The sequence below is a fragment of the Mustelus asterias genome, chromosome 7 (genome assembly GCF_964213995.1).
Source record: "Mustelus asterias chromosome 7, sMusAst1.hap1.1, whole genome shotgun sequence".
Classification (NCBI taxonomy): Eukaryota; Metazoa; Chordata; class Chondrichthyes; order Carcharhiniformes; family Triakidae; genus Mustelus; species Mustelus asterias.
Genome location: NC_135807.1, coordinates 121,739,518 through 121,766,375, shown reverse-complemented (window position 1 = coordinate 121,766,375; position 26,858 = coordinate 121,739,518). Strand labels below are relative to the sequence as shown.

Below are 26,858 nucleotides of genomic sequence, written 5' to 3'. Positions count from 1 at the left end.
CGCTGCGATCTCCTCAACACCGGTTGCGAAACCGGAGCAGGTGCCGATCTCTTCAACACCGGTTGCGAAAACGGAGCAGGTGCTTGTAGTGGCTCTCTCCAAGTAACGTGTGGCTGTCCCCTCAAGGACTCCCGGGCCGGCCGGCCCTGGTGAGGCGATGGTGCAGGGGATCCTGGAACGTTTGGTGGTAGTGGTGGTGGTGGTGATGATGGTGGCGCCGATCTCCGAGTCTCAGGCAAGCTGTACATGGGAGTAAAAGTGTTATGCACTGGTCCCGGTGCTGACCGCGCCACGTCTGGGGAAGTAATGAGGAGTAGTGGATTTGTGACTGGGGGAATAGGAGCGACAGGGGTTGCTACGTCCCCTGCGGGCGCCAGGTCTCTAATGGAGACAGTGTCCTCTCGCCCGTCAGGATATGCCACATAGGCATACTGAGGGTTGGCGTGGAGGAGTTGGACCGGTTCGACCAAGGGGTCGGACTTGCGAGCCCTCACATGGCGCCGCAGAAGGACGGGTCCTGGGTACGTCAACCAGGCTGGCAATGAGGTCCCCGAGGACGACTTCCGAGGGAATGAGAACATCCTCTCGTGGGGAGTAGCATTGGTTGCCGTACACAGGAGGGAGCGGATAGCATGGAGCGCATTTGGAAGGACCTCCTGCCAACGGGAGACTGGAAGGCCCCTGGATTTCAGTGCCAGTAGGACAGCCTTCCAGACTGTAGCATTCTCCCTTTCCACCTGTCCGTTACCCCTAGGGTTGTAGCTCGTGGTTCTACTAGGGGCAATCCCGAATGAGAGCAGGAATTGCCTCAAGTCGTTGCTCATGAACGACGAGCCCCTGTCGCTATGAATGTAGCAGGGGTACCCGAACAGGGTAAAAAGTTCACTGAAAACCTTGATGACAGTGGCAGTTGACGTGTCCGCACAGGGGAAAACAAACGGAAACCGGGAATATTCGTCTATTATATTGAGAAAATAGACATTCCGGTCCGTTGAGGGAAGGGGGCCCTTAAAATCCACACTCAGCCTCTCAAAAGGGCGAGTGGCCTTGACCAAATGTGCCCGGTCTGGTCGATAAAAGTGTGGTTTGCATTCTGCGCAAATCCGACAGCTTCTAGTTACTGACCTGACATCCTCCACCGAGTAGGGCAGGTTGCGGGCTTTGATGAAGTGGTAGAGTCTGGTGACTCCAGGATGACACAGATCATTGTGGAGAGCCTTCAAGCGGTCCTCCTGCATGATGGCGCATGTTCCGCGCGAGAGGGCATCCGAGGGCTCATTGAGCTTCCCTGGACGATACATAATATCGTAATTATAGGTGGAGAGCTCAATTCTCCACCGCAAGATCTTATCGTTCTTGATCTTGCCCCTCTGCGTGTTACTGAACATAAACGCCACGGATCGTTGATCCGTGATCAGGGTGAACCGCTTACCTGCCAGGTAATGGCGCCAGTGTCTGACTGCCTCCACAATGGCCTGAGCCTCCTTTTCCACCGCTGAGTGCCGAATCTCTGGGCCTTGAAGGGTGCGGGAAAAAAACGCGACGGGCCTGCCTTCCTGGTTTAGTGTGGCGGCTAGGGCGAAGTCAGATGCATCACTCTCCACCTGGAAAGGGATGGATTCATCCACCGCGTGCATCGTGGCTTTCGAGATGTCGCTTTTCAAAACCTTGAAGGCCAATTGGGCCTCCGGCGTAAGTGGGAAGGTCGTGGACTTAATGAGCGGACGAGCTTTGTCCGCGTAGTTGGGGACCCACTGTGCATAATACGAAAAGAACCCGAGGCATCTCCTCAGTGCTTTCGTGCTAGCGGGCAAGGGAAGTTCAGTGAGTGGGCGCATACGGTCTGGATCAGGGCCAATGACCCCGTTTTCCACCACGTATCCGAGGATGGCTAACTTACGCGTACGGAATACGCACTTCTCCCTGTTATAGGTCAGATTCAGGCGAGATGCAGTGCGCAGAAAGTGTTGGAGATTCGTGTCGTGGTCCTGCTGGTCATGGCCGCAGATGGTGACGTTATCCAGGTACGGGAAGGTAGCCCGCAACCCATTCTGGTCCACCATTCGGTCCATAGCACGCTGGAAGACCGAGACCCCATTGGTGACACCAAATGGAACCCTGAGGAATTGGTATAGACGACCATCCGCCTCAAAGGCCGTATATTGTCGGTCCTCTGGGCGGATGGGGAGTTGATGGTAGGCGGACTTAAGGTCTATGGTAGAAAACACTCGGTACTGCGCAATCTGATTGACCATATCAGAAATGCGCGGGAGAGGATACGCATCCAGCTGCGTGTATCTATTAATGGTCTGACTATAGTCGATGACCATCCGAGGTTTGTTCCCGCTTTTGACTACCACGACCTGCGCTCTCCACGGACTAGCACTGGCCTGTATGATCCCTTCCTTGAGGAGCCGCTGAACCTCAGATCTAATAAAGATCCGGTCCTCAGCGCTGTAACGCCTACTTTTAGTAGCGATGGGCTTGCAGCCAGGTACCAGATTTTTAAAAAGGGATGGTGTCGTGATCTTCAGGATGGATAGATTGCACGCGGGGCGCTTTGGGCAATTTGGAGGCTGCGGCTGGTTCCCTACTGCCAGTGAAGGGAGTGGCCCACCGTACTGTAGGATCACACTCTTCATGTGGACCATAAAGTTTAGTCCGAGGATAATTGGCGCGCAAAGGTGAGGTAGCACAAGGAGCCTGTATTGCTCGTAAACTGTGCCCTGTACCTCAAGAGTTACCATACATCGTCCTTGGATCGGTACAGACCGGGACTGTGATGCCATGGAAATTGTCTGTTTGGCAGGGAGAACCCGGAGTCCACACCTTTTAGCAGTTTCAGGGTGTATGAAACTTTCGGTGCTCCCACTGTCAAACAGACAATTCACAGTTCTGCCACTAACCTTTACCTCCATCATAGAATGTTCCAGTCTGTAATGCCTGGTCTGATCCAGAGAGATCGACGCCACCGTTGGCCCCTGGGCGTCACTGCATGCTGCCGATGTGGATGCTGAGGACCCCTGCTGGTCGCTCCTAGTCGTCGTGGACCATGATGGCCGCCCCCATGAATCGCACGTGGGCGAGGGCGCCAAGCGCAGCGACACCTGGTGGTCTTCCTCCTCCTCTGTTTGCCACGATGGCGCCGTCCTGAGATCGCACGTGGTCGGACCTCGTGGGTACTGCGACGCCGAAAGAGATGGTCTCCGTTCTGGAGGGTTACAAACTGCACTGCCGTTTTTAGGTTTGGACCTGCAGACTTTGCCGTAGTGGCCTTTTTTACCGCACTGGCTGCAGATTGCCGTTCTTGCCGGACACTGTTGCCGTGGATGCTTGGCCCCACCGCAAAAATAGCATCGCTTGCCACCTGGAGCTGCCGCCGTCGTCGAATCGATCTGAGAGCGCGGGTTCGCGGGGCGAGGAGGGAGCAGAGCTTGCTCCAGCCACGTTGACTGCACGTGGTCCTCGGGGTACAGCGCCAAGCTCTTCGACGCCGCCTCCAACCTCACGGCCATCCCCATTGCCTGGGTCAAGTTGAGTTTCCCCTTTTCTAGTAATTTAAGCCTGATGTACGAGGACCCTACCCCTGCTACGAACGCGTCTCGGGCGAGGTCGTACATATACTGCTCGGCGGAGACGTCCTTACAGTCGCAACCCCTGGCAAGCTGCAGGAGCTCATTGGCATAATCCTCTATGGTTTCGCCCGACTGCCGACGTCGTGTAGCGAGGAGGTAACGAGCATGTATCTCGTTGGGTGGCGTAATGTACCTATTCTTTAGGAGCTCGACGGCACCCTGGTAAGTGGGAGCTGCACGAATGGCTAGGTAAATCGTGTCGCTTACCCTCGCGTGGAGGACCTGGAGTCTATCACTGTCCGTAGTGATAGCTACCGAGGCTGCCAGGTAGTCCTCAAAGCACTTCCACCAATGGTCGAATGTGTTAGCTGCACCGACCGCACGCGGGTCCAGTGTCAGACGATCCGGTTTTAGGATCTGTTCCATACTCTCTGTTTACTGTATTAAATTGATGCGCGTCAATGAGCACATGGAATCAAGGCTTTAGTATTGAAGGCTTTAATACAGTAACAATGAAACTACTAACACGAATACACCAGTTCAGACTGAAGGGGTCCTGCCGGAGCAGGGGGTCTTATACCCTGCCACCGGAGGCGGGACCCCACTGGAATGTGCCATGGTAACACTTATAACAGGTAAACACCCTAACCCAACAACATAGTACAACCCCCACAGTAATAACACCTTAGCCCAACAGTAACATGGTAACAAACCCCAGTGGTGAACCAACGATGGTTCACCACAACATGCGCCTGGTGAGTAGAACCTTATGGAGGTGCGCAGGTGAGTACAACCTCTAGAGCAGAAAATATCATCCCCTCCACATTTCCCACCCGAGATGACAGTTTGCCAAAAGATGGAAAAGTTCCACCTGTACGAACTGCATTTGCTCTAAAATACATACTTAATTCCAGTAGAATTGGTAGAAAATGCTCCTACTCTAAATTGTGTGGAAGTAACAGCATACTAAGGGCCAATGCTGCTGGCCTGCAAACCCCAATGTTTAGGTCTGAATTGACCCTGACATAGCATAAAAAGAGGGTGTAACTTGCCAAACCAGGAAGTACTTGAACTCGCAGGCCTTTGAACACCCATAAACTTGGTCTAAAAGGTCAACTTTAACTGAAGCAATTAGAAAAATCTTTTGTCAGTTTTTTTCATGGGTTGTGGGTGTTGTTGGTTGGGCCAGCATTTATTGCCCAGCCGTAACTGCCCTTGAACTGACTGGCTTGCTAGGCCATTTTAGAGGCATTTAAGAGTCAACCACATTGCTGTGGATCTGGAGTCACATAAGAACATAAGAAATAGGAGCAGGAGTAGGCCATCTAGCCCCTCGAGCCTGCCCCGCCATTCAATAAGATCATGGCTGATCTGAAGTGGATCAGTTCCACTTACCCGCCTGATCCCTATAACCCCTAATTCCCTTACCGATCAGGAATCCATCTATCCGTGATTTAAACATATTCAACGAGGTAGCCTCCACCACTTCAGTGGGCAGAGAATTCCAGAGATTCACCACCCTCTGAGAGAAGAAGTTCCTCCTCAACTCTGTCCTAAACTGACCCCCCTTTATTTTGAGGCTGTGCCCTCTAGTTCTAGCTTCCTTTCTAAGTGGAAAGAATCTCTCCACCTCTACCCTATCCAGCCCCTTCATTATCTTATAGGTCTCTATAAGATCCCCCCTCAGCCTTCTAAATTCCAACGAGTACAAACCCAATCTGCTCAGTCTCTCCTCATAATCAACACCCCTCATCTCTGGTATCAACCTGGTGAACCTTCTCTGCACTCCCTCCAAGGCCAATATATCCTTCCGCAAATAAGGGGACCAATACTGCACACAGTATTCCAGCTGCGGCCTCACCAATGCCCTGTACAGATGCAGCAAGACATCTCTGCTTTTATATTCTATCCCCTTGCAATATAGGCCAACATCCCATTTGCCTTCTTGATCACCTGTTGCACCTGCAGACTGGGTTTTTGCGTCTCATGCACAAGGACCCCCAGGTTCCTTTGCACAGTAGCATGTTGTAATTTTTTTCCATTTAGATAATAATCCAATTTGCTATTATTTCCTCCAAAGTGAATAACCTCGCATTTGTCAACGTTATACTCCATCTGCCAGATCCTCGCCCACTCACTCAGCCTGTCCAAATCTCTCTGCAGACCTTCTACGCCCTCCACACGATTCACTTTTCCACTTACCTTGTAGGCCAGATCAGGTAAGGACAGCAGATGTCTCTCCCTAATGGGACCTGAGTGAACCAGATGGGGTTTTATGACAATCGACAATGGTTTCATGGTCATCAGTAGACTTTTAATTCCAGAATTTTATTGAATTCAAATGTCATCATTTGCCATGACGGGATTCGAATACAGGTCCCCAGAGTATTACCTTGGGTCTCTGGATTACTAGTCGAGACCTACAACAATATGGCTGACTCTTAAATGCCCTCAGGGATGGGCAATTCACATCCCATGAACAAGTAAAAAAAAAAAGTGGGCAACGTGCAAAGTGACTGCAAGGAAAGGCCAAGAGCCAATCTCTTGCCTGGGCTGCTCTGGTGAAGTTATTATTATTGAATTCACTATTCACTACAACAGCATGTCTACAGCTCACAATAGTTTACTCCAAGTACTTATATGAGCGCTGGCTGTGGAGACTGAGTTGTTGAATATATTCAAGGCTGAGATAGACAGAACTTTAAACCATAGGGAGGCCAAAGAGTTATGGGAAACAGGTAAGTGGAGCTGATGCCAGGACCAGGGCAGTCATAATCTTTAGTGAATGGCAGATCAAGCTAGAGGGACCATATTGCTGACTCCTGTCCCTATTTCGTATGTTCTTATAACATGCATTTGATATTTTACATAGCGATAAACCCTCATACATCTAAAGACACACAATGCAGACGTCAGGTACACAACATAGAGCTAAGAAAATACATTGGTGCCCTTAATCTCTCCCAGTGATTCTGTTACCATGGTTATTTTTCCACTTGAGCTCTTCAATAACTTTATTACTGTGACCAAACAACATGTCCCAGACCCTCAAGACATGGGTGAGTGACCTGTCAACTTCTAAACCTTGCCTTCGGCCAGGTTCACAAAGCATCCTTATGTAGCAGAACTGAAAGCTGTTTTAACTCCTTGTGCCAATCCCACAGACAGTCCAAGACATTGAGATACAGGGGTAGTGTGAACCCACATTGCCACAGTCTCTGTAATTTTATGCTTTCATTTATGCTGCTTAAAATGCTGCCTACTTTTGTGTCACCAGCAAACTTGAATATATGACTGTCTATCCCCTCATCTAAGTCATTAATAAATACATACATAGTTGAGGCCCCAACCGAAACCTCTGTGGGACACCACTAGAATCTTTGCACTCTTGCCTTGTTATCCTCGAGTGCTCCGATGAAGAGTGTCTCCTACACTGAAATTTCCTGGCGTTTACAGTACTCATATCAGCTTTGTAATGTTATTACACCACAAGTCATGCCACTTTGCGTGCCAGTGAACCTACCCAGTAAAACTTCATACTACTCTGCTAGTGAATGATGTTATTCCCATTCACTATGACAGCACAATGGACAGGAAGACAATCCAAGGACAATATTACATTTATGATAGGAATAAAATAAGTACGAGAAACTGGAGAGAGAGAAAGAAAATGAAACACAGAGTCGACTGAAGGTGAGAGCCGATGAAACCCATTTGGTAGAGCCTGAGTTTGTATAATATAGTAGTAGTGTCTTCAAATTAGATTTATATTAATCTCTATTACTATTCATTAACAGAAACAGCCAAAGAATACTTGCAAACCGCGCCATCGCCAAAGGAAAGTTCCACAAAATAAACGGTCACCAAAGAGATATTGCACGGGGACAGTGTGTAAAACTACTCTGCGCAAACAAGAATCTAAAAAGTAAGATCATATTTATTTAGTTTATTTTTTTATTAGTGTCACAAGTCGGCTCACATTAACACTGCACTGAAGTTACTGTGAAAATCCCCCAGTTGCCACACTCTGGCGCCTGTTCAGGAGGGAGGAAACCAGAGCACCCGGAGGAAACCCACGCAGTCACGGGGAGAATGTGCAGACTGCACACAGATAGTGACTTAAGCTGGGCATCGAACCTGGGCCCCTGGCTGTGAGGCAGCAGTGCTAACCACTGTGCCACTGTGCTGCCCACATGTCATGTTAGAGAATGACTCGTCAATAGTTTGATGCACATTGGTAGGAAAAAGTATATTTTTGCCTGAGTTGCATTTTTTACTAGTATTTTTTATTGCTGGAAACAGGGTTTACAAGGTTAACACTCTAGATCACACCAAGTATTTACTAACATAAAGAACCAAATAGGTTGGTTACACAAGACTCCAGAAAGGTGTGAAACATAGAAAAACTACAGCACAATACAGGCCCTTCAGCCCGCAAAGTTGTGCTGAACATGTCCCTACCTTAGCGATTACTAGGCTTACCTATAACACTCTATCTTACTGTGTGGTGCACAGTTATGTGGCAAGCACAGTGGGTTATCTAAATCATAGAAACTTACAACACAGAGGGAGTCTTTTTGGCCCATTGTTCCGTGCTAGCTATTTGAAAGAACAGACCATGCCATACCGCACCATATTTTCCAATAACCTGCTCAACTCCCTTTTAAAATTAATTATGATATTAGCTTCAGATAGAACTTTCAAGATCCCGGAAATTCTCCTAATTTCCCCTCCGGATATTTTGCAAACAATTTTGAATCTGACTGCTCTTTTAAAATCTCTCATAATTTTGAAAATCTCTCTTAATCTTTTCTGTTCCAAAGAGAACAGCCCTAATCTTTCTAATCACTTATCATAATTGAAGCCCCTCATCTCCTCCACTGTACCCTTTATATGGCCTTTATATCTTTCCTGAAGTATAGTGCCCAGAATTTCCCCTAATATTACTGAAAGCTAAGGCCCAACCAGTGAATTATTAAATTCTAGCACTATAACAGTTCCTCTTGGTGAAAGATTCAATAACCGTGGGTCATAGAATTAAAATCAAACGGCGTCTTTTATAATGACAAGAAACTGCGTATATATAACTGAATTTTAGGTACCTCCATCAGGTGCGTTTTCAGAGAGGGGGTGGTACATAAAATAGGTCAAGTGACTAGTCTACCACCTTTCTGCCCAATCTTCAAGCTCACACCCATAATACACTAGGTGGCAGGTGCCAAAATCAGCAGCCTGCCGGCCATTTGTAAATAAATAATGACAGGTTATTTAGATTTGTTAACAAGAATATAGACCTGAATAGTATGCTACCCAAGCCATAACACTGTCGGCTTGGGCAGTCGGACAGGAGTGGGCAGGCTGTTTTTGAAGGCAATCGTGAACAAAAGTGGGAGGGAAAAGTGAGGGCACCTCATTCGGGGTTGGGGGGGATACCCTGTTCCTCCCCCGCCCCCGAGATGTCATCTTTCTCCTGAGAAATGACCCGTCCCTCTTCTTTCCATGCTGCCTGCCTTACAGAGGATGTTCCCCTCCCTCCCCCACCCACCCCCACACCTCTCCCCACCACAGCTGAACCCTCTCCCCCTCCTTTGGCTCCGGGATTCCTCTCTGCCCTAAAACCCTTCTCAGGCCATCCATGTTCCTCTACAGCCTTCTTCCTGGCAGTGCCCATGACTCAGCTCTGGTGCTCCCAAAGGCTGGACCTCCTCCTGACGGAGGGTGGAAGTCCCACTCTCCACCAATTCCGCCTACCTGCAGCATCTTATGGCTGCAGAAAAGGCTGGCATAGAGTGAGTCAACTTTCAACCTTTATTATTTGTGGTGGTGTGGGGGAGGGGAAAACCAGTCCACCCTCCATTAAATGCAGCCTAGTGCCTTTAACATGGTAGAACATCCTAAGCCACTTGGCAGAAGCATTATGAGACAAAAATTAATGCCAGGTCAGATAGAGATGTTAGGACAGGTGTTGGATTTTAAAAGACATGAGGCGCAATCTTACCTGCTGTTCACACCACGCTCCCAATGCAGTGAGAAATGAGAATTTGGCAGCCAGCCAAATCTCCATTCACTGCAGCGGGGTGGGAGTATCTCACCGGCATGAACGGTGATAAGGTTCCAACCGCGGACTGTGTCTCTGTGGATCTTTGAAACAGGATGACATTGTCATTGTAAACCACAAAAACAAGTTTTCAATAATTCTTATCAATCTTTTTTTTAGCTGTCTTTAAGAGAATCTTTGAGAGTCATTTTGTTTTTACTATCTAATTCTGTCACAGATGTTTTCAAACAGTAAGGTGTTCAAGGTTCTTATGAATTCCCACTCTTCTGTGTGGTGTTTTTCATTAGCTGCTTGGCACTAGTTCAAATGCTGCACGAGTTTCTCAACTTCTATTAATTTAATTAACATGTTAATTTCTTCATTGAATGGGTCACTTCCTTTACAGTTGGTTTTTGGATACAAAGGGAATCGAGAGAAATGGGATAATGTGGGAAGATAGAATTGGAGTCGAATAAGCCATAATCTCAAATGGTCTACCACTGTTTTTATTGTGCTGCCTCAATGAAACAAACTCGTATGCTAATAACTTGCGATATAACATCTACTGGTTAATGTTGTGTATTTGGCTACTGGGGTGTATCCCAAGAACTGACTCCGCAGACAGACATTGGGGAACACAAGTATTTATTTGCAGGTCTCACTTGGTCCACACTCCAACTCCTACTGCCCACCCAGGATGGTCCCCAGTGGAGCTCTAGACACCCAGGGTGACATGGCCCATTCCCTTAAAGAGGCTACGCCCCCAACATACATAACAGTTAAGGGTTCTGCAAACGCTAAACATATCTTAATTTATAATCTCTGTTATAGGCAACTTATTTTATGTCTTCCATATATTTCAACTAAGTTGCTGATAATCCCTTTCCCACAGTCAGCTTCCACCTTCAATCGACAGTATTTGGTCTCAAGCTTCAAAAGCTATGAAAGATTTGGAAGACCTGGAGTTACGTAAAGCAAAGGACCTCCGCAATTTAGAGACGTTAGTGAGTATTCAGCTGGAAACTTAAAGCAAGAGGAAAAAATTGAGAAAATCCTTACAAGGCAAGAACTACTTTATAGGGTGGCATAGTGGCACTGCTGCCTCACAGTGCCAGGGACCCGGATTCGATTCCAGCCTTGGGTGAGTGTGAGTGTGCAGTTTGCACATTCTCCCCGTGTCTGTGTGGGTTTCCTTTGGGTGCTCCGGTTTTCTCCCACACTCCAAAGATGAACAGGTTAGGTGAATTGACCATGCTAAGTTGCCCCTTAGTTACCAAAGATCTGTAAATTAGGTGGATTAGCCATGATAAATGCACAGGGTTATAGGGATAGAACAGAGTACGGGGCGGAGGCTGGGCGGCATGCTCTTTCGGAGAATCGGTGCAGACTCGATGGGTCGAATGGCCTCTTTCTGCACTGTAGGGATTCTATGGTTAACCATTCACTCGACCAGAAGGGAAAGAAAATCTACTGCAAGCAAAATACAATGAAGATATCTTATTATCGGATGACGATGGACAGGCAGTAATCTGATACTGCTCATTTTCTGGAAGTGATTGTCACATTGAATCAATTACTGTGCTTGAAAATTGGTGACTGGGGCAAGATTCTGATGCACCAATTTGAATAGCCATGACAATGCTACACTATCGGTCAATTTTAACCTGCTATTGCCCTTTGGGATGAACTATTTTATTTTGAAATATCCTGCTGAAATGATGCCTAACGCCTGCCTGACTTGATGTTAGATCTGCCCTCCAAATGTCTGGTCAGCATTCTTTCCCATTAAGACTTAGTAAAATTTAAATTGGAGCATAAGCCAGCTGTAAGACCCCAGTACAATCTTCAGGTGCAAATGGATGGTGAAGTCACCAATGCACACAGCATCCAGATTCATTGAATGTAGAGTGGCCTATCCAACAGTTTTTAAAGAGAACCCAGGAGACTGCTCTGAAAACGGGATAGCAAACATAATGTCACTAAAGTTTGTGGGACCAAGGGGCATATGAATGCTCCCTCCAATTTCTAACCACTCTCACTCCAGCCAAACAATTGATTTTCTCACCTGTAGCATTTAGCGTGTCATCAATTTCCATGCAAATTCAAATATTAGTAAATCTTGGTGAAAAATGTATTTAATGTGACTTAAAATTCCAATTCTGTCCACTGTTTCCCACCTGTTCCACAAAGACAGATGAGTCTTGGGAGTTACATTTACCTGAGTGATCCAGTGTGGACAGTCTGGGGTGTATGGCCTCACTGCTGCCCACAAGCTTAGATCCTCCACCCGGTTAATAATAGAGCTGCTGTAGCAGAGACCATGGAAGGATTTATTTCAAATTTTGGGTGGGTAGGGGCATTGAAAGCTGGCAATCTCAGGAGCACTGGAGAACAGGATTTGATGTTGATTAAGGTGATAGGTTGAGTTGAGGTTTATAAATGGCAGAACTCTGCAGGCATTTGGGAATGGTACTGAAATAATCAAGTCTACGAGGAGGTCTTGTGGTGTGGAAGCTTTGTGTCCTACTCCAGGAGTTGGTGGCCATGGAAGGTGCATTCATAATGCAGCCAAACAGGATTGAGTATCAATTCTTCCAACACATGCCAATGGCAGGCAGTAAGAGTGGGAGAGATTTTTGGTCAGCCATGTGATGGAAAGAATGTTAGAGCCTCTACCATCACTATTTATAGCTCCTGGCTACAATATGCATTTAGAAGTGCATGTTGCCACAACAACTCGGACTCCCAGAGTGAACTCTAAGACACCAGTCAAGCCTAGAAATGGCAAAGATGTAGATGAGAATTTCAGCTCCACCAGTGAAGTGAGATACAGTCAAGGTGGATAACAAAGTAGCCACAGACGTAGTGATTGGATGTGAAATTTAAAGTGCAGCTCAGGATGACACAGGAGACTGGTTGTATCTAATTAGGCTTAACTGTGGGAGCTGCAAGAGACAGATTTCCTGAGCAAAATATAGGAGTCCCAAGGTAAGGACTAGAGTTTTAGGTATAAATGGTTTCAGTCTTGCTGATGTTGAGTTTATGGGAGTGAAGGGAGCTCTTGCTACTTCAACACTTGGTAAAGCTGGGTGTCTTTGGCATGGCACTGAGAACTCTAAGATCATTGATAAAAACATAAGAACCAGGAGCAGGAGTAGGCAATTCAGCCTCTCGAGATTGCTCCACCATTCAATACAATCATGGCTGATCTCATCTCGGCCTCATCTTCACCTTTCTTCCCACTTCCCATAACCCTTCATCTTTCTACTAATTAAAAACCTATCTACCTCTTCCTTAAATTTATTTTGTGTTCCGGTGTCCACTGCACTCTGGGGTAGAGAATTCCACAGATTCACGACCCTTTGAGTGAAGTAATTCCTCCTCATTTCTGCTTTAAATCTGCCACCCCTCAGCCTACAATTGTGGCCTTCCATTCTAGAATTCAACATCTACTCTATGGCTACCCTGTCAATCTCCTTTAGCATCTTAAATACCTCAATTAGATCTCCTGTCATTCTTCTGAACTCCAGCGAGTATGGGCCTTAACTGCTTAACCTTTCTTCATAACACAAGTCCTTCACCTCTGGATGCTGAATTAAAGAATCTTGCTTGCGTATGTTTCTTTAGATGCAGATAAAGAAATACCACGAGGATCTGTGTGACTCTAAAATAGACAACTTGCTGCAGGCTCTGCACAATGAAAGCAGAACTGGACACTACTTCACACGTTTTTGTGAAGAAACAGGGAATGTGGTAAGTGAAATAAATCTTAGATTATGAGGCAGAGAGTTTTGTTACTTGATCATGAGTTGGTTTGAGAACCGACCAGAAATCTTATCTTCATCTGAGAATCAACATATTCGCCCTTCCAAACTGGCAGGTTACTATCATCGAATCATGGTTTAATGTAGCACAGAAGGAGGCCATTTATCCCATCATGCCTATGCCAGCTCTTTGGAAGAGTTTCGAACCAGTTCCACTCTTAGCTCTTTCTCCATAGTCTTGTAATTATTTTCCCTTCAAGTATGTATCCAATTCTCTTTCAAAAGAATCTGCTTCTACTACTTTTGCATTCCAAAATGCAAACATACATACAAATATACACACAGGTTGTGGGAGTGGTGTAGTGGTATTGTCACTGGACCAGTAATCCAGAGATCCAGGGTAATGCTCTGGGGACCTGGGTACAAATTCCACCACGGCAGATGGTGAAATTTGAATTCAGTAGAAAATCTGGAATTTAAAAAAGTCTTATCGATGACCGTGAAACCATTATCGATTGTCGGAAAAACCCATCTGGTTCACTAATGTCCTTTAGGGAAGGAAATCTGTCATCCTTACCCGGTCTGGCCTACATGTGACTCCAGACTCACAGCAATGTGGTTGATTCTTAAATATCTGCTGAAATGGAGGGCAGTTAGAAATGGGCAATGAATGTTGATCCAGCCAGTGGCACCCACATCCCGTAAACGATTTACAAAAAACGTACAAATTAGGAGTCGGAGTAGGCCACTTGGCCCCACTTGCTTTTATTTCCTGTTGCCGCTACTTCTTTTGCCTATCACCCTATATCTGCGTTCTCTGGTTAGTCATCCTTTTGGCACACAGTACCACCAATTGTGGGCAGCACGATGGCATAGTGGTTAACACTGCTTCCTCACAGCGCCAGGGACTAGGTTCGATTCCTGGCTTGGGTCACTGTCTGTGCGGAGTCTGCACCTTCTCCCCGTGTCTGCATGGGTTTCCTCCGGGTGCTCCGGTTTCCTCCCACAGTCCAAAGATGTGCAGGTTAGGTGAATTGGCCATGCTAAATTCTCCCTCAGTGTACCCGAACAGGCGTCGGAGTGTGGCGACTAGGGGATTTTCACAGTAACTTCATTGCAGTGTTAATGCAAGCCTACTTGTGACTAATAAATAAACTTTACTTTGTGTTCTTATTTCAGGATTAAGTATGTTATACAGAATGGCTACAGTGAATGGAAACAAACCATTGCCATGTCGAATATGAACCAATTTTTCTTCCTATCTTGCAGTTATGGAGCAATGCTGTGAACTTGTGGTTTGACCTGAAGGAATATCAGCGGCTATTTTATGCAGAAATCTTTCAACCTTTTAAACTCAAGAGACAAGCTCAGGCAAGCTATGAAATTTATTTTATTTCGATAGTCCTTACTATTTGATGACTCAGATATGGATGAGTGAAGTTAAAGAATATATAGGGATGTAAATGAGAAAGCTAAGGAAACCAGCTGTATTGCAATAGAGGAGGATTTTACACCCTCTTCTCCCCCCCAACATGGGAGGTTTTGTGTCAGAAGGAATATTACATCTTTTAAAATCCCATACCCAAACTCATTCACTTCCGGGCTTAGCAGAGAAGGGATAGATTCTGTCGATGGCCAATGAACTTCCAGTTGCAGATCCCTCATTTAAATATTTAAATTAAACAGCATGCCTCAGATTTTAGCTCCACTCCATCTTTAATGCTACCTGGCTACCCAGCTGCTAAAGGGAGACGAGGAGGCTGATTGAAAGGGGTAAGAGTTTTTTTTCCAGCACAGCTTGTGGGCCTGGAGGAGCAGGAGTACACTATCCTGGCCTCCCAAGCTAACCTGCTTTCCTTCCTGCAATTGGCCTCCCCCACAATCAGCTAAACTTTCCAAACCCGTTCTCTGCCCCCATCTCTCTCCGATCTCCGTGATTTACTCCCCAACAACATTCCTCTAATTCCTCTTTGCTGTGCACAGCCTGTTTGTTGCACTGTGCAATCCCTTCTGTGTGGCCATATATGTGTGCATCTTAAAGGGACGGCTGTCTCTGTGCAATCTGGTATGCTCCTGTGTGGCATATTCTTGATTCTGCAGCCACACGCAGCATGTGGCTTAGAGGGAATGTTGCTCCCTGACCCTCCAAGCCACTGCTGTACCCACTGCCACCTACGCCACCCCTGCCCCATGACCTCTAACCCGAGGAGCAGGAGGCCTTTTGCGGCGCATTCCCTGTTCGGCAGAGAGCCAAGCTCGTCAATCAGTTAGCTGCTGGGCAGAGAACCTGTTAAAAATATATCTACATAGTATAGAGTTAAAATTCCCCAGCACTTGATGAAACACAGAATTCCAGATTCCAATCCCACTTCTTCCCAGCATTTGCAAATCTCGGCAGGGGGTGCAACAAAACGGAGGCATTGTGTCTCTTCTATTTAATGAGCCTTCCTTTAAAGCTACATAAGCAATTTTTGAAAAATCAGCTGCAGTTCAATGCTTGTAACAAGCTAACTTCAATCCAGTGTTGCAAGTTTCAGGCTGAAGTGGGGAATAATTCGGACTTAGGTATATGCCACTGAAGTTAATGGAAAATGAAATGGGGGAGGGGGGTGAATTGTACAACATGACAGACGATTCAGTGTTGAGTCATGGGTCTCACTTATATGAGACCGGCAAGCAGCAGACACTTGCTGGCACATTTTGAAGGTGGTGTGGTGGAGCAGGGGAGGCAGGGCTCAGAGCACAATCCGTGCCAGATTTTTCCTCTCTCTAGCCCAGGAATGTTAGAGCCACCTGAAGTAGCCCAATTCCTGACTTGGTTGAAATAAAGTCATAAGGCGGAGGCAGTGGCGTAGTGGTATTGTCACTGGACTAGTATTCCAGAGATCCAGGGTGATAATCTGAGGACCTGAGTTGGAATCCCACCACAGTAGATGGTGAAATTTGAATTCAATAAATATCTGGAATTAAAAGTGATGACCATGAAACCATTGTCGATTGTCGTAAAAACCCATCTGATTCACTAATGTCCTTAAGAGAAGGAAATCATAGAATTCCTACAGTGCAGAAGGAGGCCATTCGGCCCATTGAGTCCCCCAGGCCCTATTCTGCAACCCCATGTATTTACCCTACTAATCTCCCTGACACTAGGGTCAATTTAGCATGGTCAATCAACCTAACCCGCAAATCTTTGGACTGTGGGAGGAAACCGGAGCACCCAGAGGAAACCCGCGCAGACACGGGGAGAACGTACAAACTCCACATGGATAGTCACTCGAGTCCCCGGCACTGCGAGGCAGCAGTGCTAATCACTGTGCCACCCAATCTGCCGTCCTTACCTGCTGTGGCCTACGTGTGACTCCAGATCCACAGCAATGTGGTTGACGCTTAAATGCCCTCAGTGATGGGCAATAAATGCTAACCCAGCCAGCGATGCCCATATCCCATAGATGAGTTTTTAAAAAATTCCACACAAGGCAGGAAATCAAACCTTACACACGTTCTTGTCTGTGTAGCTCAGTACATAACATGTTGTGCTTCACCTCTAAGCCATGGAGCAAGAGGCATTCAGTACACATTATAACCACCATTATTCCCCTCCATTATTCTCTAATAAGACAATTAGCTTTAGGCCCTCAGGTCTAACTTTACTCTCTGACCCGTCTGTTTACAGGACTGACTCTGCAATCCAGGAGTAACCAATATAATTTTATGATGGAAATTCAGATTGTTTGTATGATTTTAAGGAACCATTGAAACCATAATTGGGTGTTTGGATACTTCCATCTGTAAACTGATCTTTTCACGGTTTATCCATTTGTTTCAGTTCATTTTTGCTACATACACTGTTGAAGGCGCCCCAGCAGATGTCCAAATGGATGCAGAGAATAAGAAAGAGATCTATAGCAAACTGGAGCCACCCTTTGAAGAACTATTTGATCAGTTAGAGGAACACACTCTCCTCTTGCTGCTGGTACCTTGGATCCAAATGATTGAAGCAGAAATGGTAGCTTATAGTAAGGTACATCATTGCATCCAACTGCTTTACTACACGAGTCTGTGCAAAATGGTCCACATCGTACTTTGCTCAGTCTTGTACTAGGTCTGTAGACATGCACGCTTTTCCCTCTTTCATATTGCTTCTTTTCCCTCTACATCCCGAATACTCTTGTGGATGACAGAATGCATACAGAATAGATATGCCCCGTATGCAGCCATTAGGACCAGTGTGATTGCAGTTTACTCCGAACCCTGTTGAGGAAGCTGCTTCTCTTTAATTACCTGATCTCCAATTGACAGCATGGCTGAGATTAGTATTGAACGTATAAAGCTCAGTCATTTGTTGTCAAGCCTTCACAAGCTATTGGCCTACTCAAAGGGTCATAGTGCATCTCTAGTGTCCTCCGAGGAGGAAGGGCTAAAAGATTAGTGATCTCTTCCCTTGTACTTCCACCACAACCCTCCACCCCAAAATAAATCTTGTAAATATAGGTATTTTGAAAATGTTTCCATTTTTGTCTTAAAGAAATTTTTTCCAACAGTGAAATACAGGGTGTGAAAACTTATTGTAGCTGTACATTTCTCGGTACACTATTTTTATTCAGGTATTAGTCAATTTAATCTTTTTCATAGAATCATAGAATCCCTACAGTTCAGAAGAGGCCATTCAGCCCATCAAGTCTGCACTGACTCTCTGACAGCATCTTTCCCAGGCCCTTTCCCCCGCTCTATCTCCATAACCCCACACATTTCCCATGGCTAATCCATCTAACCTATACATCTTGGGACACTAAAGGGCAATTTAGCATGACCAGTCCGCTTAACCTGCACATCTTTGAACTGTGGGAGGAAGCTGAGGCACCTGGAGGAAACCCACGCAGACACGGAGAGAACATGCAAACTCCATACAGACAGTGACCTGAGGCTGGAATTGAACCCAGGTCCCTGGAGCTATAAGACAGCAGTACTAACCACTGTGCCACCGCACCACTCATTTTAATTTCATATTAATTTGTTGACAGCTACGTCAAATTAGTGCACAGAAGAATATAGTACGAACAGTTGTGCCTGAAAGTCCCTGATCAGAAAATATATGTACATTTTCCCTCCTGTTTTCACTCTGGTCTACTGTAAATTGAGCATTTAACTTGTAGTACAACAGTTATGGTCATAGCATTGTTTACAGATACTCAGCGAAGATCTTTTGTTTTTAGGTGAAGGTGTCAACGAAGACACGATACTTGGATACAATATACAACAAGAAACTTCTAGAACTACAGAGAAAGATTTTGCCCCATGATGTAATTAGCTCTTTGGTTCTAAAAAAAGTAAATGAGGATCTATATTTATTCCTAACAAAGCCAAGAACAGAATCACACTCTAGTCTCAATTAACTAACCTTGGTGACACATTGATTATTTTGGGAAATGATGCTGGGACATTCTTGTACTGATCAGATTCTTGTATTGATTATTGATTGCACCCCTCTTCTTTCTCTGCTCTGTAAAGAATGGCTTACTGGCTCTATTGTCCTGATTCAACATTACCTAATGTGTGAATAGTTGTAATTCCAAAGGTCCCAAATGGTGAAGGTGCGCATGCAATTTGAAATCAAGTCTGTTTCATGTCAGGGTTTGTCTTCCAACTGATTGTTGTAACTATTTTTTTGGAAAACTTAAACTTGTCAATTCCTATCTTGATGTAGGCAGGGTAGATGATGTGCTAGGTTATTTTCTCGGTGACAGTGATGCGGAGTGGGCAATGGGAGATGCAGGCTATGGCTGGGACTCATTGCAGGGGATGCAGCAGGCCAGCCAAAAGTCCATTGACTTTCAGTGGGACCGGTCACTCCTGAGAGACAGTGGTCTCCATTTTTATTCTAACTGTGCCCTGCTGCTGGACACTGATCAGCATGTCCACTAATCTTCAGTGGGACTGACCTTCAGGCAATTATGAGGACAGGGATACTGTGTACATTGACTTTCCCCAGCAGATCCCCCCCTGCTGAAGACAGGTAATGCAGTTTCTTCCAGATTAGAGCTGAAGACATCTCTGTTAACAGTCCAGGAATTCCCAAGAGATTCTCTGCCTAAGCTTACCACCTCTGGCACTAAGTTTCTGCTGCAGCTACCCATTGGAGTTACCATGCATTCCACAATAGGACAGCAGTGATAAGAAGCCATGATGACTGCACAGAAGTGGGTGGTGGGCCTTTCCATACTTACCGTCAGACAATACAATGCCCTTGTCTTATCTTCTGACAATTGACACAGTGATCATTCTGTAGCATTCTCCATAAGGTCAGAATCCAAAGGGCTAAGGATGAATGTGAGTTGGACATCTAGGTTTCACTCTCACCACCACTTCCTCCTTACCCTCTGTGTATCACCCTGTGCATCCAATATGCTAGTTAATTCCCACATGCTGGATAAATATTTTGTTGTTTGAACCAGCAGGAGCAGGTGAATGAAAGATATTAAGAACTGTATTTTCTTGACACATCTATAGAAAGCGAAGAGGAAAGTATGTTGTATGAACACTGGCTATATCGTATTCCATGAAGTATTCGTAAGAGTGAATTGTAACACCAATTGTTGTGCTTGATTGTGTCCCTGTAGGGGTAGTGATGAAATATATATGTGAGTAGGGTAGCAGGACATGCATAAAAAGGATGATATTGGTTCTGAATTTCACTTTTTACCACCCCACCCCCAACTTCCTCCACATTCTTGCCCAATGATATGCAAAATGCATTCAGCATTAAATTATTCACCAGTCTCCTCCAGTCTGTGTGTGCTTTCCTCTGTCATGTGACATCTTGGCCTACAAACAGAGAAGCAGCTCCAAGAAGACAGTAGAGGCAAGAACATGTGAGTTAGACTTCTGCCAGAGGGCCTCGCTAGACGGGAGTTCAGGCTGGAGAATCAGGCTTTACATACAGGTTGATAATCAAAGCAAAGATACCAAAAAAGGGGAGAAAATGTTGCAGGCATGCAGGGAAACTGTTACTACCTGTAGTTACTAAAGTCATACCTGTCTGTTTTCTTAGGAGATACCTCTTCCCATGTATTCACCCAGCCAAGAAGAAATTACAGATGACTCCAAAAACGCATGGCAAATGGTTCCCACAGAATTCCGTAATTACACTTTCAATACAATTCTTCACAATCGCTTAGAACTTGACCAATTCCAGATGTTCCTTAGAGAAAATTTAGCAGAGTAAGTTTCGAAGAATCTTTCTGTAATACAGTATAGTGAAGGTCTACTATAGGAGATGTACAATGCACAATGTAGAGTTTCCCACACATGCCTCTCAAGCCTATGTTAGCCATTTTGATTAGAGTAAACATTTGCACATAAAATCATCACTTAACAAATTTGGGAATATTAATGTGCCACCTCAGACCATTCCCCACAGCACCCCTTCTGCTACATTTCTAATCAGTGGTGAACACTGGAGCCACTTAAATGCACAGCAACTCACACCACTTTGATGAACTGTTTCTCCTTTATTAAAAGGGTTTGGTAAAGGAGAAAGAACAATTTGCCATATTCCTCATTTTGACAGTACTGTAGCACAGAAGTGTTTACAGAAGCAGTGGGTATTTTAATATGGTTTCTGCTACAGTATCACTATTTACTAAACCAATTGTTCTTTTGCTTCTTAAGAACTTTTCTGTAACAATGGGCAGAATAATACGGGGGAAGGGGTGGGTGGGCAATGGTGGGCGACCCACTCTGGAAACAATGTCAGTGTGGGGCTGATATGCTTCGTGCTGCACTGCCCCGCAGCAATAAAGTGCTGTGGGGCGGATTGACGGGTGCCGAGTGGGATCCCACTCTCTGGACGCTGCTGGCCAGTCCGACTGGTTGACAGCTATAGCAGTCCCGGCAGCATTGGGAGGCATCAGTGGCCAATGCTGAGACTGAAAAGAAGAAGATCAAGGCCCTTGTATCTGTGGAGTGGTTACGTCTGGGGTCTTGGGACTGGGGAGGGTGTGGGAAGATTAGGGAGGCAAGCGGGGGCGGGGGGGGGGGGGGGGGGGTGAGTGGCTGGGTTTAAAGGAAAGAGCGGGTAGGAAGGAAGGGGAGGGGTTCAATTTTAGGAGGGGACCTAAAAAAATCAGGTTGCTTGCTCCTGCCCAGCTGCCCACGGCAAATGTTTTATGGTGTGGGCAGCATATCATCCGGGTTAACCGGCTAGATAGCAAACCTAATTTACCCTTAATTATTTATTTAAATATGACAGGCAGGTTGTTAATTTTGGTGCCCATCTGTCCATCCACACTGATTATTGTGGGGGTGAGTTTGGGGTGATGGGAAGGTGGTGGGGCGGGCTCTATTACGTTTACCCTGGGAGCACATAAAATTAAGCCCTATGATTCCAGTCTATAATGGAAATTCACAAAATATTACTGTTTCAATATAATTTTAAACTACAAGACTAATTGTCACTGTTACTGTGTTGTAGATACTGTGTGATAATATAGCCACACCTTGACTTAATTTGATGCAGTGATCACATTGCAGTCCTTAGTTGGTTTGACAATGGGTTTTTAATAATTGCAGGTTTGCTGATAGAGTCACAGAGTCATACAGCACAGAAAAGGCCCTTTGGCCCATTGAGTCTGCACTGACAATAATTACCACTAAAGTCACCCATTTTCCAGCGCTTGTCCCATATCCTTGAATGTTACGATGTTTCAAGTGCTCATCCAAATACTTTTTACAGGCTGTAAGGTTTCCGCCTCCACGACCTTCCCAGGCAGTGCATTCCAGATTCCGACCACCCTCTGAGTGATTTTTTTTCTCAAATCTTCTCTGAATCTCTTGCCCCTTACCCTAAAATTATGCCTCCTTGTGATTGACCCCTCAACCAAGGGGAACAGCTGCTTCCTATTCACTCTGTCCGTACCCCACATAATCTTGTACACCTCAATACTGTCCCCACTCAGCCTCCTCTGCTCTAAAGAAAACAATCCAAGTCTCTCCTTATAGCTCAAATGCTCCATCCCAGACAACATCCTGGTGAAACTCCTCAAGCGCAATCACGTCCTTCCTATAGTGAGGTGACCGGAACTGTACACAGTATTCCAGCTGTGGCCTAAAGATGGAAAACTGTCTCTCTTTTCTTGTAGCATGGATCTTAACTGCTGGTTGGACATTGACTACTATATGACTATAACTTACAATGACAAGAAAAATAAAGATATCAAGTCCAAAGAAATCATCAACAAATACCTGAATCGAAAGTATTTCTTTGGACCCAGCAGCCCTGCAACCAAAGAGCAACAGAATGAGGTAACTGTCTGAATGTTTTAGTGCCTTGCACTGTGATTCAAGGTGTTTGAACCATTTCAGGAAGCTAAAATTCAGGTGGTCAATCCAACATGCTAATTAACCTAAAAACAGGCAGCTATGGAATGGGTGGTGCTTTAAAGCCTTAAAAGTTCTGTTTCCCCACCCAAACTGGCCTCGAATTCACCTGCTTCTGGCTTTAACTGAGGCCGGAAGTTGGGTGGCCACCCCAATCTGTTCCAAGAGGATAGGTTCATAGAATATAATCACTACAGTGCAGGTGGCCATTCAGCCCATCGAGTCTGCACCAACTCTCTGACAGAGTATCTTGAAATAGCGCGGCACGGTAGCACAGTGGTTAGCACTGCTGCTTCACAGCTCCAGGGACCTGGGTTCGATTCCCGTCTTGGGTCACTGTCTGTGTGGAGTTTGCACATTCTCCTCGTGTCTGCGTGGGTTTCCTCCAGGTGCTCCGGTTTCCTCCCACAGTCCAAAGATGTGCGGGTTAGGTTGATTGGCCATGCTAAAATTGCCCTTAGTGTCCTGAGATGCGTAGGTTAGAGGGATTAGTGGGTAAATGTGTAGGGATATGGGGGTAGGGCCTGGGTGGGATTGTGGTTGGGTGCAGACTCGATGGGCCGAATGGCCTCTTTCTGTACTGTAGGGATTCTATGATAATGAGGCTGTGAGACTCTTTGTCAACCAGGTTTTCAGCCTTACCTCTGGTTAATGAGGTTCACGGAGGGTTGGGGAACCTGATAGCTTGCATGACGTGAGTACTTGGATTCAGGAGGTAAGTGCCTTCATGCACTCCCCCTCACCCACCCACCCACCCCCCCCCCCCCCCCCCCCTTTCCCCACTCTCAGATAAAGGTGCCTACTGGAGGAATCTATATAATCAGGCAATCTCACTGACCTTCATCATGGGATACCCTGGTTCACCGTACCTCCTCCTGCCCCCCCCCCCCCCCCCCCACACCAAACCCTGATCCCCTCCCATCATATGGGGCCTCTGATCTCCCCCACCCACCCCCTGAAATGTCCAACCCACTCACACAGGCATCCGATTCCACCCTCTAATCCCGCAACCACAGCCTGCAATTCCCTCATCTTACTATGGATGTGAACCACCTGATGACGATGACCTTCAAACAATTCATGCTGGCCATTAACACACCTACTCGTTAATGCAGACATTGTGCCCTCATGGGCACCATGGGCCCTGGCAAATTGAAATATCTCTGAAACCATAAAACCCTCAGGGTCAAGCGTAGTTTCAGTACTTCATTGCCCATTCTCCCATAAACATTGTTTGAAGCTAGGACTGGCGATCTCAAACCATGCCCAATGGATCCATGGCCCACCACACGTGCCAATTGGAACTAGCATTCATGAGTATTCGGGTGAAGGGGTGAACAGCGCTGCCCAGTAGTCCTCCGAGTGCTGTCGTCCTCAGATTTCACTGCCTCTGCCTACTGTGGACCAGACTGTGTGCTGTATTTACCAGATTGTGATCCTGAGCCTGGTCGAGATCTATGTCCCACCAAAATGTATATATCGTTGCTGGTGGAATGAATGGAAGTTGTGGATGAGCGCTGTGATGGGTGGTCTTAGGTGCTTTCCTTCAGGTCCTCATCTGAGGTGCTTTCGGAGCTGGAGCCGGGGTGCAGGTTGCCCGAGGGCATCGGGCAGATGTGCCCCGGAAAGAAAATGGAGATCATCAATGAATGACAGTTGGGTAATACACAGATCAGTAAACTCAAGGTAGTGTTGACAGAGGGATGTTCTGGTGCAGGATCCTCATGTGAGCGCTTGCTGCTGACCTCACTGTCGCCGTAGGGACGGTCAGTATCGTTTCCGGCCAGTGCGATGGCTGTTTCCAAAGTCAATGAGGGCCTTGAGATCCAGCAACTACCCCCCTGCCCCCCACCACCTCCCATCCCCAACCCCTTCTGGGACCTTTCCCTTTTATTGTGCACAATCATGTCCTGCATAAAGACCAATGGAGAGGGTGTGAGCAATACACATGGCAGGGCAGATGAGAAGGATGCCTGGCATTTGTGGGCTGTTACTGGAACCATGAATGGAATGAGGACAGTATGAACAGAGGGGATGAGGCCAGATGGAGATGTGAGGGTGTGCGTGTGAGTGAGTGGTGCTGTCCATTGAGCTGACAGTGATTGAGAATTTCCCTGCACTGAATGGCCAACTACCTCTGGCCAACGTTCACGCTGACCACTGCTGCTACCACCTCCCAAGCCAGATTTGTGATTTTAATGGCCCTCCGGGAACCAGGGCAGTGTTACAGGACATCGTGGTGCGCCCCCACAGCATCCAGCAGGCTCTCAAGTAAGGCATCATTAAACCTGAGGGCAGCACTTTTAGGTTTTGGGGTGATATCTTCAATGGAGCTGTCCTGGGCTGCAAGCATCAAGAACTGTGCTTGCTGTAGCTGTTTAAATATGCCACCCTGAGTGAGGAATTGGTGAGGACCTGTTGGGGCGGGCAATCTGCAATTAATACAATTCAGGGAAAATTTGTCTTTGTATTTCTTCTGAGGGTTCCTAATCTCCACATTTGAAGAACTTGCCTCAGAGTTCTCTCCAGAAGTAACTCCTGCTTTGAAGGCTGCAACAAGAGTCCACCTTCAGAGTTTCAATCTCGCCTTCCAAGATTCCTTTCCCCTGGATCTCCTTGTACACTCATGCTTCACCTTCCAAGTACACTTTCAATTGTGCTAAGCAGAATGCCATGGCTCCAAAAAAGTACCTTAGCCCTTATGGCCTGCAGCACAGAGTTACTAACCCATTGGCTGCCTGCTCAGATCTTCTGGGCTTCTCTCAAGCCCATTTTGTTTCCACTCTGTTCTCTGCAGCTCTTTCTTTAACTTAGAGCTCTTTTCTCTATTCCTGTTGTTTATCTCAACTCAGTGGGATCTATCGCTGATCCCAGTCCTTATCCCTGCCTGGGACTTTCTTCAGGGATCTTTCTGTCCCATTCCCTGATTTAGGACCTTCTCCCTGATCCTCTCTCCGTGTCCTGTTCTTTGGGACACCTCTTTAATGGTGCTTTGGTTCCAGGTCACCTGATTAACAATTTCACACCATTTTACTTCTTTGCTTCTGATTCTTTTGAACGTTTGCATAGGGCTGGTTCTCACCCTAAAGAATAGCTGCACATGTGCAGCCCTTTCCCAGCTGGTGCATGCGCACAAGTCCCTAGTCAGGAATTATAGTTCTGAACTGCAACTCAACTTACGGTAATTTCATTTTTTGAGTTTCACCACATATCAAGCTGGCACTGAGGCTGGGTGTATAGGCCAAAAGTACTAATGATTTACAGATCGTATCAAACACCATGTCCCTTCATCTGTTTGCAGCAGGCAAAGTACTGGTTGTACGCAACCAGCCTGTGCTTCCAAAACTCAAAACATAAAACATTTGGGGCGGAATTTTCTGGCCGTGCTCGCCCCAAGACCGGAAAATCCAGACCAAGGTTAACAGACCTTTGCATGGTCCGCCCCCCCCCCCCCCCCCCCGCCGGCTACGATTCCCGTAGCAGGCAGGATGGGACAATTCCGGTCTAGATGTGATTCTGCATTGGACAATACCTATTGAAGCACCTGATTGCACTAAGGATTTAAGCCAATTTAAGACTGTCAGTCATGCTCACAGTGTGGTTCATTTACCTGTGCTGAAAGCCACATATATTCAACTCAGGGCCCTGCTCTTTGCAGAAAGAAGGAACACATCCATACTTTGCACCTTTTTCAACTAAAGGAAAGCTTAGGGGATACCATTCCCTGGTTCATTCCCCAGGGCAATGCTTTGAGCAATCAGAATTGACTTGCTCGGTTGAATGTGAACAAAATTGGGCAGATAACTGCTCCATGGCAACAATTCCAACAATCATGGTCCACTTGCCAACCAATCAGTATTCTCCTCTCATGCAGCATAAATTGTTGTTCCCATGTTAGAGTTTGGTAAGTTCTTGCGAGCTATCCTGATGAGTGCAAGACGGAAAGCCTAGATAGCATTTCTCTTTTTTTCAGCAATACTCAAGTTCTGTACTGTCAAACACCGATTTACTGAACTTCATGCACCAAGAGCACATATTTGGGTATTTGAACCCATCCAGTTAATTTTAAGAGATGCATAGCCACAATCTTCTCAATGGGCATATCTT

General features: G+C 46.2%; 1 protein-coding gene across 1 annotated transcript in view; it reads left to right on the top strand.

The window, feature by feature from the left end:
- The window catches only part of rgs22 (regulator of G protein signaling 22), a 103,556-nt gene that overhangs the window by 40,974 nt on the left and 35,724 nt on the right, over positions 1 to 26,858 (top strand). Inside the window, exons 12-19 of the mRNA XM_078215511.1 lie at positions 7,373 to 7,500; positions 10,505 to 10,616; positions 13,240 to 13,365; positions 14,646 to 14,747; positions 17,203 to 17,397; positions 18,590 to 18,676; positions 20,425 to 20,594; positions 22,514 to 22,676. Of these exons, the coding sequence (XP_078071637.1) occupies positions 7,373 to 7,500; positions 10,505 to 10,616; positions 13,240 to 13,365; positions 14,646 to 14,747; positions 17,203 to 17,397; positions 18,590 to 18,676; positions 20,425 to 20,594; positions 22,514 to 22,676 (1,083 nt within the window). The remainder of the gene's footprint in view (positions 1 to 7,372; positions 7,501 to 10,504; positions 10,617 to 13,239; positions 13,366 to 14,645; positions 14,748 to 17,202; positions 17,398 to 18,589; positions 18,677 to 20,424; positions 20,595 to 22,513; positions 22,677 to 26,858) is intronic.